This window comes from Emiliania huxleyi (assembly GCF_000372725.1).
Source record: "Emiliania huxleyi CCMP1516 unplaced genomic scaffold EMIHUscaffold_99, whole genome shotgun sequence".
Taxonomy (NCBI): domain Eukaryota; phylum Haptophyta; order Isochrysidales; family Noelaerhabdaceae; genus Emiliania; species Emiliania huxleyi.
The window spans coordinates 398911-412435 of record NW_005194698.1 but is presented as its reverse complement, the minus strand read 5'-3'; the positions used below and the strand labels follow the sequence as shown (position 1 = coordinate 412435).

The window sequence follows — 13525 nt, the reverse complement described above, 5'->3', positions numbered from 1 at the left end:
CGGCGCTAGCCCACGTTCACTCGCTACACATCGTGCACCGGGATATCAAGGCGTCGAACGTCTTCCTCGCACCCGATGCGCGCGCCGGAGCGTGTGGCAGAGGCGCCGCTGCCGATGGCACCATGGTGCTGCTCGGAGACTTTGGGGTTGCCAAGGCGCTCGAATCGACGCGCGCGATGGCCTGCACCCAGTGCGGTACGCCCTACTACCTCCCGCCCGAGGTGTGCAACGGCTCCACCTACAACACGCGCGCCGACATGTGGTCGCTAGGTGCCTCGCCTAGTACATGCCGCTGCACACCGCTCCCATAGCAGACGAACATTCGAGATGCACTGGTCACCTCGGACCCGATCACCCCGACATCGATTCGAGAGAGGGAGGGGGGGAGGCTCTAAGGGGAAGGGGTCTCTTCACGGACTGCGCGAGGGAGAGGGGGCGCGCCTCTGACGTCGCCACGCCCGCCTGCGGGAAGGGGAGGGGGCAGCGGCGCCGGGGGAGAGGGGGTGAGAGCACAGGGTGGCGGCGCCGGCCGGTGGCGGGTGACCTTGGAGGCGCGAGGGATTTGGGGGCGGGGGCACGCGGCGGACAGGAGGGTGGCCGCCTCGCTCGGAGCGGTGAGGGGGCTCGCGCGCGCACGCAGCGAGCGCTCTGTCGGGCCCGCGCGCGCCTTTGATGCGAGCTCCGCCGCGGCGGCGACCGCCGGCGCCGCGGTGACTGCAACCACCTTGGCGGTGGGGACGGCGGCGGCGAGCTTGGCGGCGTCGGCGCACGTGGGCACCGCAACCACCGCGTCCGCCTTGACCGACCCCGGCGCGCCGTCCACCACCAGCACGTACGGCGCCGAGTTTGCCGAGTCGGTGACGGTCGCCCACTCGCCGACGGCAGCCTTGGCGGCGGCGGCGGTGGGGCCGGAGCCGAGGACGGCGACGGAGGGCTTGCTCATCATGCGCGCGCCCAGCGCGAGGCCGCGCATCGCGCGCGGAGCCCTCGAGAGCATGGCTCTCGGCGAGACAACTGTGGCAAGACTCGCTTCGGCGTCGGGCTGGAACAAGAAATTGCGGGCGGATCCCTGTGGTGGCGCGTGCCGTCCTCCCATGCCCTTATCTCTTTCATTCAAACAGCGCCTGAACGCATGGCGTTCAGGCGGCACTTCTCTCGCGTCGGCTCCGCCGAGCGCTGCACAGAGACCATCTTCACTGACCACCAACGACAGGTGTGCGACTACGCGCTCGTCTACGCGGAGAAGAAGAACGACGGCGAAGCGCCGTACTCGGTCTCCTTCACCGCGACGCAGAGCGGCGACGTCATCGTACAGCTGCACCCGCACTCGCAGCTCGAACGCGCTGTGCGCCACGAGCGGCAGGCGCAGGCCACGGAGCCGCCTGCGAGCGCGAGCCCTGCGGCGCCGCCCGCCCCTGCCGCCGCGCCGCCAGCCGCGGAGCCGGCGCCCAAGACGTACGCCGCCGCAGCCGCATCGCAGCCGCAGGGTGCCACCGCGGGTGGCCAGCCCGCCGCGCCTGCGGGCCCGGCCGCCGCCGCGCGCGTGCCGCCGCCGCCCAGCGGCGGCGGAGTGCGCGGCTGCTCCTTCACTGTCCCTAACCCGGGCAGGAAGCGTGGGCAGCAGCAGCGCGGCAAGGGCCGCGGTGCCAGGGGCCGTGCCGATGCTGGACCCCGTCTCGTTGACAAGAACGCGCTGTCCGCGCGCGGCAGCGGGCCCTCGCGCCAGTCGCGCTCGCCGTCGCCCGACTCTCCGCCCGCCAAGCGGGCCGCCTCCTCCGCTGACTCGTCCGGCTATGAAACCGATACGCCGGACGAGGTGCAGCAGGAGGCGGTCCGCAGGGTATGCGGCGCGCTCGGCATGAGGGAGCAGTTCGAGGCGGCGATGGCGGCGGGCGAGCTGCTCGAGATGCTCGAGAGCTTGCCGCGAGGGGCGGTCGAGGCCTCTGTCCGACAGATGCGGGGTTACAACCGCACGGGCGAGTGGCCAGAGCCCATTCTCACCAGCCCTACCCCGCAGCGCGGCCGCTCGCCAAGCCCCGTCGATGAGTGGTCAGATGGTTAGTGCCCGAGAGCGAGGGGTCCGGGGGGAGCACAAACATAGGACGCCCAGCCTTGCCCTCGTGCCGCCGAGTGCATATCCTATGCGAGAGAGATCCCCTGTGCCCTGTGCCCAGCCCTCTCCGCGCGGCGATGCGCCCTCCCCCCTCGCTTTTGCAAAATCCTGCAAAGGTGGGGACGTGTCTGTCCTCGACCCAGCCCTAGCTTGGGATGTCCGTTGTATTTATTTATTTATTTATGGCGTGCCGTCCTCCCATGCCCTTATCTCTTTTTTTCTTTCTTTCTCTCTTACTTCATGAATGAGTGCGCGACACGCATGTTGAGAGCAGGGCTGTTCTTGTTCTGCGCGAGTGCGCGTCGGCCAAATATGTGACAAAGACGGCGGCGCGCGAGAGCTGTTGCGGGTGTGCACCCATGCCTCGGAGAGGGGCGCGACAAAAACGCAATCGACGAGGTTCGAACTCGCGCGGGCGGAGCCCAGTGGATTTCAAGTCCACCCCCTTGACCACTCGGGCACGATTGCACGGGCTCGAACTGGGAGCCACTCGGCGGATTGAACCGCCGGGGAGCAGCAGAGCTTCGAACAACCCAGGACAAATCGATCACTCGTATATATTTTAACGGTTTGGAGAAAATGTCATGGTGAAAGAATGGGGGTAAAGAGAGTGGAGAGAGAGGAGAGAGAGGGGGAGAGTTGTTGGGGAGAAGATGGAAAGAGAAATGTGATCAAGTCAGCGCAGCTCGCAGTCGGCGCAGCTCGCCCAGCTGTTGCGTGCAACGCGCGTCTCTGCGCGACGGCGCGCGAGCGGTTTGGGTGCTCCCGAGACGCGCGGCATGCATGTGCTGACTGCTGCTTTTGTCTGCGGCTTCGTCGCCGTCCCAGCCGCCCGCCATCCTCTGCCGCTCAGGTGCTCGCCGGTGCAGGCTCTGCGGCCGGGCTCAATCAAGGAGGCGACGCTGCAGCAGGGCAAGCGGCCGTATGGTGAGGAGAGTCGGCGCTACCGCCGCACCATCTACCGGCACGAGGACTGGCTCCGGCACCGCTCCGAGACGCGACTGCTGCGCAACCTGCAGGGCACGTTCACCTCTGGCGTCGTTCGGTCGCTGCTGAGTGAGGTCATTGCCGTCACGCTGGTCGCACTGCTGGTGATTGTTTGGAACGCTGCGCTCTTTGGGTACGACAGCCTGGGTACGACGACGACCCAGCCCGGCCTCTTTGGCGAGGAAGTGCCCGCCTTCCTGCGTGCTCAGCTTCCCGTCAGCATCTTCACTCTCTCCTCTCCCGCGCTGGGGCTGCTGCTCGTGTTCCGCACGAACACGAGCTACCAGAGGTGGCTCGAGGCGCGACAGGCGTGGGGCCGCATCGTCTCGCACTGCCGCAACATCATGCGGCAGGCGACGCTCTGGATCGAGGAGGACGAGGCGGAGGACGTGGCAGACCCCGACGCCGCGCGCCGCAGTCTCGAGGAGTTGCGCCTCTGCGTGTGGGCGTTCCCGCGCAGTCTGTGGGCGCACCTCTCCGACCCCGCCAAGGAGCCGCGCTTCGCCCAAGAGGTGCGCGAGCGCTTCCCGAGCGACGCGTCAGCCGCGCTGCTGCTGGGCTCGTCACACCGCCCGCTCCGCGCCCTCTCGCTCCTCTCGGCCGCCATGGACCGGCTCCCCATCGACGAGAAGAAGAAGGTCGAGATGGACAAGTCGTGCATCCTGCTCGGTCGAAGCGGCGAGTGAGCCGAACACACTCTCACGTAGAAGACGAGTGACGACGTGCGGGTGACAGGCGACGCGTGTGAGACGTGCGAGCGCATCTTCGCCAACCCAGTCCCGCTGGTCTATACGCGCCACACGGCGCGTTTGCATGCACTCTGGCCCTCCGCTCTCGCACGCCCGAGGCGTGAAGAGGCGCGGCGCCGCATCGCAGGCGCGCTTCCTGTCCGCGTGGCTGCTCCTGCTGCCACTCGGCCTCTGGGAGGGCTTCGGCGCGCGCCGCTCGAAGCGCCTCTCGCGCACGCGTCTCTCGAAAGTCCCGACTCGGCGAAGTCCGTCGCGCAGGCTCGTCGTGGAACCACCTCGCGCTGCTGCCTGCCGCCACGGCAACCTCCGCCACTCCGCCGCCGGGCGAAAGGGGTGGACGAGACCGCGCTCGCGGTTCCCCTAGGTGGTCTCGATTTTCCTCTTTGGCATCGAGGAGCTCGCCGTGCAGCTGGAGGAGCGCGCGCCTTCCCCCACTTGGTGACCCCTTGACGTACGAGGCCGCTAGTGGCAGAGGGGGCTACGTTGCCTTGCCTCGGAAACATTTCACCCATGCCCCCCTGAACTCGCCCAGGAGCCCTTCTCGATCCTTCCGCTCGAGGCCTTGTGCGAGGAGGTGCCCCCCCCCCCACCCCCGTCCCATCGAGAACGCCCTCCATGGCGCTGCACAAAGTGGTGTGTGTGTGCGGAGCAGTTGCACCTTACCTTAGGTGGCCGTCGCCGCGGACGCGATGCTCGAGGGCCGCGCGAGCGCGCGAGCGCCGCTGGTGGAAGCGGGTCGACGTGCCACGCCACCGGCGCGGCGAGGCGGCGTTGGGCCGGCGATGCTGCTGCATGCGGAGGACGCGGGGGCGACTCTGCTGGCAGCGGCTCTTAGCGCCACGCAGCAGCAGGAGCGCTACTTCTTCGCGGGCGGGCTGTGCGCGAGCCTCTCGCACGCCCTCGCTACGCCGATCGACGTCGTGAAGACGAAGCAGCAGACGCGGCCTGAGTTCCGCGACTTGTCGCTGCTCGACGGGCTGAGGCGTGTGGCTCAGGCGGACGGGCCCTCGGGTTAGGGGTAGGGGTAGGGGTAGGGGTAGGGGTAGGGGTAGGGGTAGGGGTAGGGGTAGGGTTAGGGTTAGGGTTAGGGTTAGGCTGAGGAATGTGGCTCAGGCGGACGGGCCCGCCGCGCTCCTCACCGGCGTGGCGCCGACGGTGGTCGGGTACGGCCTCGAGGGCGCGTGCAAGTTTGGTGTGTACGAGGCACTCAAGCCGGCCTCCGCGCCACTCCTCGCGTCGCTCGGGCTGGGCGCGGACCAGAGCGCCGCGGCCGGGCCAGTGGCCGCGGCGGTGGTGGCAGGCGGGCTCGCGTCGCTCGTTCTCGCGCCGGCGGAGGCGACGCGGATCCGCATGGTGAGCGAACCGTCGTACGCGTCGCTCGGGCTGCTCGGCGCGGCGTCACGCCTCTACGAGGCGGAGGGCACTCACGCACACGCACTCACACACACACGCACACACGCACGCACTCACACCGCTCACCCACGCGCACGGCCCTTGCACTTTGAATGCCGTGGGGCTCCCATCTTAGACGTGGAGTCGCGAGGTTGCGTGGCCCTCGCCCCACCATCTTGTTAGAGAGGTGAACGGACATCTTGTGCGGAGAAGTTCACCCTACCCTACCTAAGGCGGAGGGGGCCGCCGGCTTGCTGCAGGGCGTGCCAGCCACGTGCGCTAAGCAGCTGCCGTACACCGCCACGAAGCAGGTGACCTTTGACGCCCTCGTCGACGCGGCGGCGAGGGCGGCGCCGTCGCCGCTGCCGCGCTGGGCGAGCACGGCCGGCGCCGCTGCGGCCGCCGCGGTGCTCTCGACGCTCGCGTCGCAACCGGGCGATGCGATCCTCTCAGAGGTGAGCAGCGGCGGGGCGGACCATGAGGGCGGTGTGTGGGCGGCGGCGGAGAGGCTCGGGGCAGACGGGCTGGTGAGGGGGTTGCGCGCGCGGCTGGCGCAGGTTGGCGTGATCGTCACAGTGCAGCTGGTGTTGTACGACACGCTCAAGCACGCCTTCGGGGTGCCGTGAGGCGTGACGAGCTGTGAGCTGTGAGGTCCGCCCGCTACTGCGTTGTCATTCCTGACGCGGTGCCCGCGGCGCCGAACGTTAAGACAGCGTTGTAAGTCTCCCTTGCACCTTGGGCGAGGGTCCCAGGCCATTGCCGAGCTTGGCCCCAATTTTATCGAATTTATTTCAAAATCTGCAGGCGCGGAGTGCCTGCGAAAAATTTGAAGAAATTTGCGCAGTCGGGCCCGATTCTCCCCCCTCATGCAGTGTGTGTGGGGGTGCAGGGACTTCGTCACTGTCTGGCCCTGCTCGGCGCTGGGGCCAAAAGGGTTCTCCTGCACGCCCGCCACCTCAACAAGCCCCTTCATCACTCAAGCCCATTCAGCTTGGACGGCAACCAGTCTTTGCCGTAATCCCACGCGTCGAGCCCCTCCAACGCTTGCGTGACATCATCTGAGACGGGCATGCCCCAGGCCTTGTAGTAAGGAACCAGGTTCTTGTTGGCCGCCTGTGACGTTTGGTTTACCCACATGTTGCACCTGTCCGCAGCGGAAGCGTACACGAGCTCCTTCTTTGTCGTGCTGTCCAGCGCGCGGTACGCTCTGAACACCTTCTGGTAGAACTCCCATCCGAACGCCTCTTGAAGCTCCAGGTAGGAGATGAGCGCGGTCCAAACCTCCCATTTGCTGAAGTCGGGCCCCTCTTCCGCGTCTTCGACATCGAAGTACTCTTCAACTAGCTTAACTTGGCGCTCTCTCGAAACCATTTCGTGGGCATGGTCTCGATCGACACTGGTCATCTGCCATCAGAAGGGCGCGTCGGGGTTAGAGGGGAAGCATGGGAACTGGAAGGGGGGGATAGCCTCACGGTTTCATGCAGGAAGACCGACCACACGTTGGGCGTGGTTTCGACGGTCGCCTCCCACACCCACGGCTTGTACTGCATGTTGTGCCCTAGCTCGTGGAAAACCCCCCAGCCGCCATTTAGTCTGATGTCGGTCACGTTGAGCACGCCAGAGAGCAGCATAATCGGGTAGCCAGAGTGCATGAGTCTATGTCGGAAATGGAGGGGATGACGCGGCGGGGCGGCCACGAGGGGGAAGGGGTTGTGTCGAGCAGCACCCGACGCTGATTTGCCGATCGCACACGTAGCGCTCCTCGCGCTCGGGCGTCCAGGTCGCCGTGTCATAGCCTGCTCGCGGCGCGCCGCAGAGTGAGCTCAGGTCGCTAGGTGGACGATGCAGCTCGCCTCCGTGCCGCGCATTTGCCACGAGCAGGTCAGGGGAACCCCCCCCCCCCACACACACAGGCACCCCTCCCCCCCTCCCCCCCTCCCCCCCCCCCCCCCACCCCCACCCACCCCACCCACCCACCCCTCCGTGCTAAGTGAGATCGTCTAGGGCGCATCCCTCGAGGAAGCTCGCTTGGTCGCGAACCTTGTCCCAGAACTTCATCAGGTCGTTCGGGTCCGCCACCTGCTTGGCGCTCGCGGTGGGGGCGGTGAGGATGATCTTGTCTCCTGCGAGCTCTGCCCACGGAGCCATCGTTGGGTTGTTGACCATCTCGTTCCACTCTGCTGCTGTCGTCTTGCCGAGGCGGAAGAACGGAGCCGGATACGCGCCTTTGATCGTCACCTCGATTGTCCCAAGCTGAGTCTTATCCCTGACGGTGATATAGACGAGCCCCCCCCAGGGATTCGCTACGGTTGTCTTGGCTCCGGTCAGCGCGAACCAGGTTGAGATCCTGGGCGAGCGCTTGAGCTCGTTTCGTTTACCCAACAGGGAGTCTGTGTGGCAGCCGATGCGGACACCGAGGCCTGTGACCCTCTGTCCCTCCTTTAGCTTTACTTCGATGGTGATTGGCTCTCCCGCGTTGGCGTAGCGACCCGTGCTCCGCCAGACGTCGGCGAGCGGAGAAGAGCTGGCGTAGAGGCTGTCACGAGCGGTGTACGTGGCATCGACCGAGAGCGTTATCTCTGCGGGACTCGCCTCCTCAGGCACGGCTCCCGGAAACTCCTTCGCCGCCACGGTGTACGCGATGGAGTTTAGCGCGAATGGCGGGGGAGGAGGCCCAGGGGGCTGGTCGCACATGCCGCACTCGTGACAAACTTCTGCCGCCGAGAGCGCCGTGTCCGCGTCCCTGTCGTCGGAACAATACTGATACCATTTCCCCTCGACATAGTACTCGCACATGGTCTCAAGGCCAAACTTTTTCGGGTCGGGGTAAGTACTGCTCCGAAAGGTGGCGCGGTCCCCCATGCACTTCTGCGGCGGCGTAGGAAGCCCCGCATCCTCCGCGGCTTTAACGATTTGCGCCTGTGCGCGCAGCGCTAACCAGCAGAATGCACTGTCCTTGGTCACCGGCGCGAGCGACGTGGGGACGCACGTCTCGTTGTTTCCCAAGCTGGCGAGTTTGTCGAGAGCGGCATCGCCAAGAGCGGGGAGGGGGATCGTGTCGGGAGCGGCTGCCCCAAGGCTGACACCAGCGTCTTGGAACACCTTCAAGATGGCCTCCGCCGCGACGTCAGTGTCGCCGGGAGCAAGCCTGCCGGCCGTCAGCTCCTGCAGCGCAACGGTGGCGTCAAGCATCCATGGGTACACATCCTGCAGAGTCTTGCCGGGCGGCAAAGGGGAAGGCGGGGGCGGCGGCGGTGAGCACTCCGTGCAAACGCACCCACACTCATAACACACCGCTGCGGCCGTGCGTTCGATGTTCTCTTCGCCAACCACTTCTGCGTCGGCCTTGGCTGACCCTGTGTCGCCGCAATGGCCAGCGTTGGTACCGCCCGAGGCGTAGGATTCGCAATTGCCGTATGTGCTCTTCCAGTTGTCTCGGTCCCCTTTACACGGCGGCGTCGGTGTCGTGCACTCGCCACACTCAGCACACACTTCTGCCGCACTGTATTTGGTGTCCGGGTCAACCTGCCAGATGTCTGCTCGACATCCCTGGCGCCAATCGTCTTTCTCGTACATGGGACACACGTTTTTGGCGCCCCAAGGTGTTGTGAAACTGGATCTGTCCCCCTCGCACTTTGGTAAGTCCACGGCGGCGGCGACGGCGCCCGCGCCATCCCACTTTGCCTCGTACCACTCCGCAGCGCCATCGTCGGAGGAGATGAAGGAGCCGCACGAGCCGCCGTTCTCAGCGAGCAGGCCCTCGCGCCACTGCGAGCCGGTGACACGCCACTTGCCCGAGCAGAAGAAGATGAAGCGCGAGCTGTCCGGGTCGATGCGGTCCCAGATCGGCTTGCCTTGGATCAGGTCGTCCGAGCGCTTGTACGTGCCCTCACATTTGGCGTACGTGCGTCCGTCCAGGGCGTACTGTGCGGGAGGCAACGACATCGACACAGCGGGCGGCGACGACGTGCGTGAGAGCAATGGCACGATTAGGACAAACGCAACCGCTGCGGTACCGGCGAGTAGGCGTCGCGACCTGTGTGGAATCTGGCGGTCGTCTCCGGTGGGTGGAGGCGCGGTCAAGATCGTAAACATCGCAGCGATGTGTTCCGCCTGCGGCAACTGTGCCAGCCAGCACGCGTACTGGATGACCAGCAGCTCGTTGACGGCCGCCGGCCTGTTGCGCGGGCCCGGCCGGTCGACGGCGGGGACGGCCGAGATCGGGTTGCCGCCGTGTTGAAATGCCCGTTGCATGCCCGGTGTTTTTTTTTGTTTTTTTTACTCAATGTTTGTGGCTCAACGGTGTTGGCGATGAGGGAGTCGAGAGGAGCGACTCAAAAGGCTTCCTCGGGGTTAGCGCACTGGGTCCGTCTTGAAGAGACTCCCGCGTTGGTGTCCAGTCCGAGCCTGACTGTTCTTCACCTTCCTACATATGTATGTTGGTAGTGGCGCGATTGTGCGTCAGGCGAAAGGCGAGCGCCGGCGGAAGGTGGCACGCCGAGCGTGTCAGCCAAGGGCGATTGTGCGCGTCAGGCAAAGTTGTTGATGGCCGACGACGTCGCCTTCGCTTCGGCTTGCGATGCCGAATCCGCTCCTGTTCGTCGGCAAGGGCGCGGCGCTGACGGCGGCGGCCCGAGCGGCTGACAAGGCGAACGAAGGCGGCGGAGCATTCCAGCGGCTGGGCGAGGGCCGCGGCGCGGCAATCCGGCTCGCGTGGCCGGCGGAGGCGCTGCACACCGTGCCGCACGAGAGGCGGGCGGCGGCGGGCGACGCGGACGACCCGTTCGCGCACGGCCGTCCGATCACCAAGAGGGCGAGGCGCGCGGCGGGCGAGCTGCGCGCCGTGCAGCACCAGGAACGTGCGGAGGCGCCCAGAGAGGCGGAGCGGGCGGCGGCAGAGGAGCGGACGGCGGAGCAGGCGGCGCTGCTGGCGCCGCTCGCGGCGACGGACACCACGGCGAGCCTGGCGAAGCGGAGGCGGAGCGCCCTCGTGGCGGCGGTGCTGCATCAACCCATTGCGGAGCCGGCGGGCCGGGCGGCTCAGATGCTCGCGCCGCTCGGTGAGCACTTGAAGAGGCAGTGCGACGAGGTGGCGAAGCGGTGGGACGACTTCCAGACGGAGATGGAGCGGCTTGACGAAGACGGCGGCGATGCGGACATGCGCTCTACTTTTTTAGCTTACTGGGAGAAAAGGGAGAGGGAGGCGCGCTTTTTAGGCCCCTTGGGGGCCCTACCACTCAGCGCAGTCGGAGAAGCCGGTGAACGAATGGAGAGGAGATGGGCCGCAGTCATCACTGCCGCGCTCAACTTGGGGTCGAGAGATTGTGCGAGAGATTGTGGGTTGAGAGAGCTTGCGTCGGAGTCGTTCCTCCGCATATGTATGTTTATGGTGCACACACACACACACACACATGGTGGCGCGATTGTGCGTCAGGCGAAAGCGGCGAGCGGCCGGCGCCCGGCGGAAGTGACACCCGTGACCCGATGGGGTTTTGTCATTCGGTGGCACGCCCACATACAACGGGACTGGCGAGAGCGGATAGAATTTCACAATCTCTTGACTTCTTGGTCCTTGCTATATTGAGAAGAAAATACCTCCTATGTGGCGCTGCGCGCTAGTTTGTCTATGATGAGAGGCTGAGGTGCGAGAGCCCTGCGGAGGCCCACTCGCTTGCTTTTTTTCGCTCCAGTCCTGCGGACCGGAGGGCTCCAAGCTGCGGTGCTGCGAGCCCTGGATCCTGCCAGAGGCCCTTTCTTTTTTGAGCATGGGCCTAGCTACTAGTTGCGCCAGTCCTGAGAGGATTGTGACAGGTGGATTTTTGTGCCCTGGTGAGAATTCCCTGGTGCCCGGGTAGCGGCCGGAAGCGGGAAAAAATGACCCGTACTCGTTCCGTTCTGTCGTGTGGTGGCTAGCTGCGTAAAAAGAAATACGAAAAGCCGGCGTGTAGCACTATGTAGGGAGGTGATGAGGAGTCAGTTATGCGCGGCGGGCGGTTGGAGACGTTACGGGAGGCGTCGGAGGTTGGAGCGGAGCGAGCGTGTCTCATTGCGTCAGGCCCACGACCGACACCCTCCCACGGGAGCGTGGCGGTGGCGCAGGGCCGGCCGCACACCATGCCGAATCCGCTCGCGTTCGTCGGCGGGGGCGCGGCGCTGACGGCGGCGGACAAGGCGAACGGTGGTGGCGGACCATTCCGGCGGCTGGGCGAGGGCCGCGGCGCGCATATCCCCGCCCGTCTTTCTAGCCTGGCGTTTGTGCCCCGTTTGTGCCGCGTCCCGTGTGTCCCGTGCCCCCGATGCGACCTGGGTCCGTCTAGAAAGAGTTTAACAGTCGCGCACTCGCGTGGTAGGCGCGTACTGCACTGCCCACCTGGATGGGCTAGCCGCAACCTCCCATCCTTCGCTGGTCGTGGCGGCCCGCTGCATGAGGGCCGCCCTTATCACCGGTCCGCCGCACACGACTTTTTTTTCTCTGCCTTTCGTCTCTGCACGCCTCTCGCTTGCCCGCGCGCCACAGCCCTCTTCCTGCTCCAAATGGAGCAGCTGGCATGAGGAGTGGTGAGGCTAGAGCGCGTCCGGTGTACAGACAGGCCGTCATGCGCGCCGACTCCGCGTCATCCGACGCGCTGCCCGACCCTACCGTCCTCCTGGAGGCAGCCGCCACGGTCGAGCTTTGCGGAGCGAAAGGCAAGCCGGGCTCGCCACGCGGCGCGAGCTGTGCGGGCTCACCCGACGACGGCGGCGTCAGCGGCGGCGACAACGGCAGCGCGAGCGGCGGCGGCAGCGTGCCCGGCCTCAAGCGGCAGCTGCAGTGGCACCACCTCGTCGGCGTCACGTTTTTCGCCGTCTGCGGTGGCGACTATGGGATCGAGGATTCGGTGGGGAGCGGCGGCGTGGCGTATTCGCTGCTCGGGCTGCTGCTGCTGCCCTGGTTCTGGTCCCTCCCCATCGCCCTCATGACCGCCGAGCTCGGCGCCATGATTCCAGAGGCGCGGCGGCAGCGCCGGACCGTGCAGACGCCTCACACAGACCCGTCTCACACACACACGACCCACGACACGCCTACAACTCGGCACTCTCGAGACACTCTGTCAGCCACCCGCCCTGCCAGCCCGCCTCTCCCCGGCCCCTCGCCTGTGCCGGCACATCAGCCGGCCGGCTGGTACCGGCCCTGCCAGCCCTCGCCTCTCCTCCCTGCCCCGCGCTGACACGGGCGGGCGGAGCGTGGTCTGGGTGCGGCGCCAGCTAATGGCCAACCGCCAGGAACGGAGACTTCACAGGCGGGCGGATACGTGGTCTGGGTGCAGCGCGCCTTCGGACCGTTCTGGGCGACGCAGAACGCCGTGCGCCCCCCTACGCCCCCCCCTAGAAGCGGGAGATCTCCCCATATCTCCCCCCCGTATCTCCCCACATCTCGGACCCCTAGAAGCGGAAGACGCACTCGGAAGTCACTCGGACCAGCGCTCGAGAGGACGCGGACTCCGCTGCACTCCGCCGCAGTCGGCTGGGTTCGCTGTGTCCGCACCCCCTCCTCTTCACGCGGCGCTGAGAACTGCTCTTGCACAAGGCCGCATGTTCTCCCGCCCTGAGGCTGGCGTCTCCATCACACACGGGCGAGACACCCTCGAGTGTCGATCACGTCGACTGTTGGTGATGGACTCATGAATCGCGGCTCGCCGACATGAGTACTCGAACAGGTGTGGAACCTCGTCTCGAACACCTTCGACAACGCTCTCTACCCGGTCACCTGCTACCTCTCTCCCCTCCACCCTCCTCCCCTCTCCCCTCTCCCCTCTCCCCTCTCCCCTCTCCCCTCTCCCCTCTCCCCTCTCCCCTCTCCCCTCTCCCCTCTCGCTTCTATCCAGCCACAGCTTGCCGGCGTGTGTGAGGCTGTACCTCCCCACACCTCCCCATACCTCCCCACACCTCCCCACACCTCCCCATACCTCCCCATCTCTCCCCACACCTCCCCACACCTCCCCACACCTCCCCATCTCTCCCCACATCTCCCCACACCTCCCCGTATGACTGACGGGTGGAGCAGCCGGGCCGACACCCGACACCTCCGTAGACACGTCCGAGAGAGTCGTCGCTCCAGTTCGCAGGCGGAGTAGCCCGGGCGCGACTCCGAGCCAAGACCTGAGAGTTCAGACTCCAGAGTTGATCCCGCAGGTGGAGCAGCCTGGCCGCGACTTCCCTCGCGCGCTCGGCATCACGATCGTGCTCGTGACGGTCACCTATTTGGTCCCGCTCGCCGTCGCCACGTCGCTGGACGCAGAGCATG

General features: G+C 66.3%; 7 protein-coding genes across 7 annotated transcripts in view; 5 read left to right on the top strand and 2 right to left on the bottom strand.

Moving 5' to 3' along the window:
• EMIHUDRAFT_439403 (hypothetical protein) overlaps positions 1-1035 on the bottom strand; it is a 3128-nt gene extending 2093 nt beyond the window's left edge. The window contains exons 1-3 of the mRNA XM_005756155.1: positions 668-1035; positions 441-462; positions 321-385 (exon numbers count right to left, since the gene is read on the bottom strand). Of these exons, the coding sequence (XP_005756212.1) occupies positions 321-385; positions 441-462; positions 668-997 (417 nt within the window). The 5' untranslated portion in view covers positions 998-1035. The remainder of the gene's footprint in view (positions 1-320; positions 386-440; positions 463-667) is intronic.
• A 97-nt stretch (positions 1036-1132) lies between these two features.
• EMIHUDRAFT_221953 (hypothetical protein) lies at positions 1133-2062 on the top strand (the record flags this gene model as incomplete). The annotated part of the gene is made up of 2 exons (XM_005756154.1): positions 1133-1345; positions 1637-2062. The coding sequence occupies 2 exons, from the start codon at positions 1133-1135 to the stop codon at positions 2060-2062; spliced, it is 639 nt and encodes a 212-aa protein (XP_005756211.1).
• An 830-nt stretch (positions 2063-2892) lies between these two features.
• On the top strand, positions 2893-5867 carry EMIHUDRAFT_221952 (hypothetical protein; the record flags this gene model as incomplete). The annotated part of the gene is made up of 10 exons (XM_005756153.1): positions 2893-2898; positions 2983-3738; positions 3808-3885; positions 3977-4078; positions 4214-4252; positions 4382-4423; positions 4518-4835; positions 4963-5202; positions 5475-5552; positions 5697-5867. 10 exons carry the CDS (start codon positions 2893-2895, stop codon positions 5865-5867), a joined length of 1830 nt encoding a protein of 609 aa, XP_005756210.1.
• Positions 5868-5901: 34 nt separating this feature from the next.
• Positions 5902-9495, bottom strand: EMIHUDRAFT_221951 (hypothetical protein; the record flags this gene model as incomplete). The annotated part of the gene is made up of 7 exons (XM_005756152.1): positions 5902-5968; positions 6245-6645; positions 6714-6897; positions 6968-7002; positions 7282-8448; positions 8536-8684; positions 8787-9495. The coding sequence occupies 7 exons, from the start codon at positions 9493-9495 to the stop codon at positions 5902-5904; spliced, it is 2712 nt and encodes a 903-aa protein (XP_005756209.1).
• A 325-nt stretch (positions 9496-9820) lies between these two features.
• EMIHUDRAFT_221950 (hypothetical protein) lies at positions 9821-11096 on the top strand (the record flags this gene model as incomplete). Its single annotated transcript, XM_005756151.1, has 3 exons — positions 9821-10499; positions 10676-10708; positions 11053-11096. The coding sequence occupies 3 exons, from the start codon at positions 9821-9823 to the stop codon at positions 11094-11096; spliced, it is 756 nt and encodes a 251-aa protein (XP_005756208.1).
• Positions 11097-11355: 259 nt separating this feature from the next.
• On the top strand, positions 11356-11793 carry EMIHUDRAFT_221949 (hypothetical protein; the record flags this gene model as incomplete). The annotated part of the gene is made up of 3 exons (XM_005756150.1): positions 11356-11422; positions 11592-11687; positions 11759-11793. The coding sequence occupies 3 exons, from the start codon at positions 11356-11358 to the stop codon at positions 11791-11793; spliced, it is 198 nt and encodes a 65-aa protein (XP_005756207.1).
• ACPT15 (amino acid/polyamine transporter I) overlaps positions 11779-13525 on the top strand; it is a 6936-nt gene continuing 5189 nt past the window's right edge. Inside the window, exons 1-4 of the mRNA XM_005756149.1 lie at positions 11779-12230; positions 12522-12584; positions 12939-12983; positions 13414-13505. Coding sequence (XP_005756206.1) covers positions 11790-12230; positions 12522-12584; positions 12939-12983; positions 13414-13505 — 641 coding nt within the window. The 5' untranslated portion in view covers positions 11779-11789. The remainder of the gene's footprint in view (positions 12231-12521; positions 12585-12938; positions 12984-13413; positions 13506-13525) is intronic.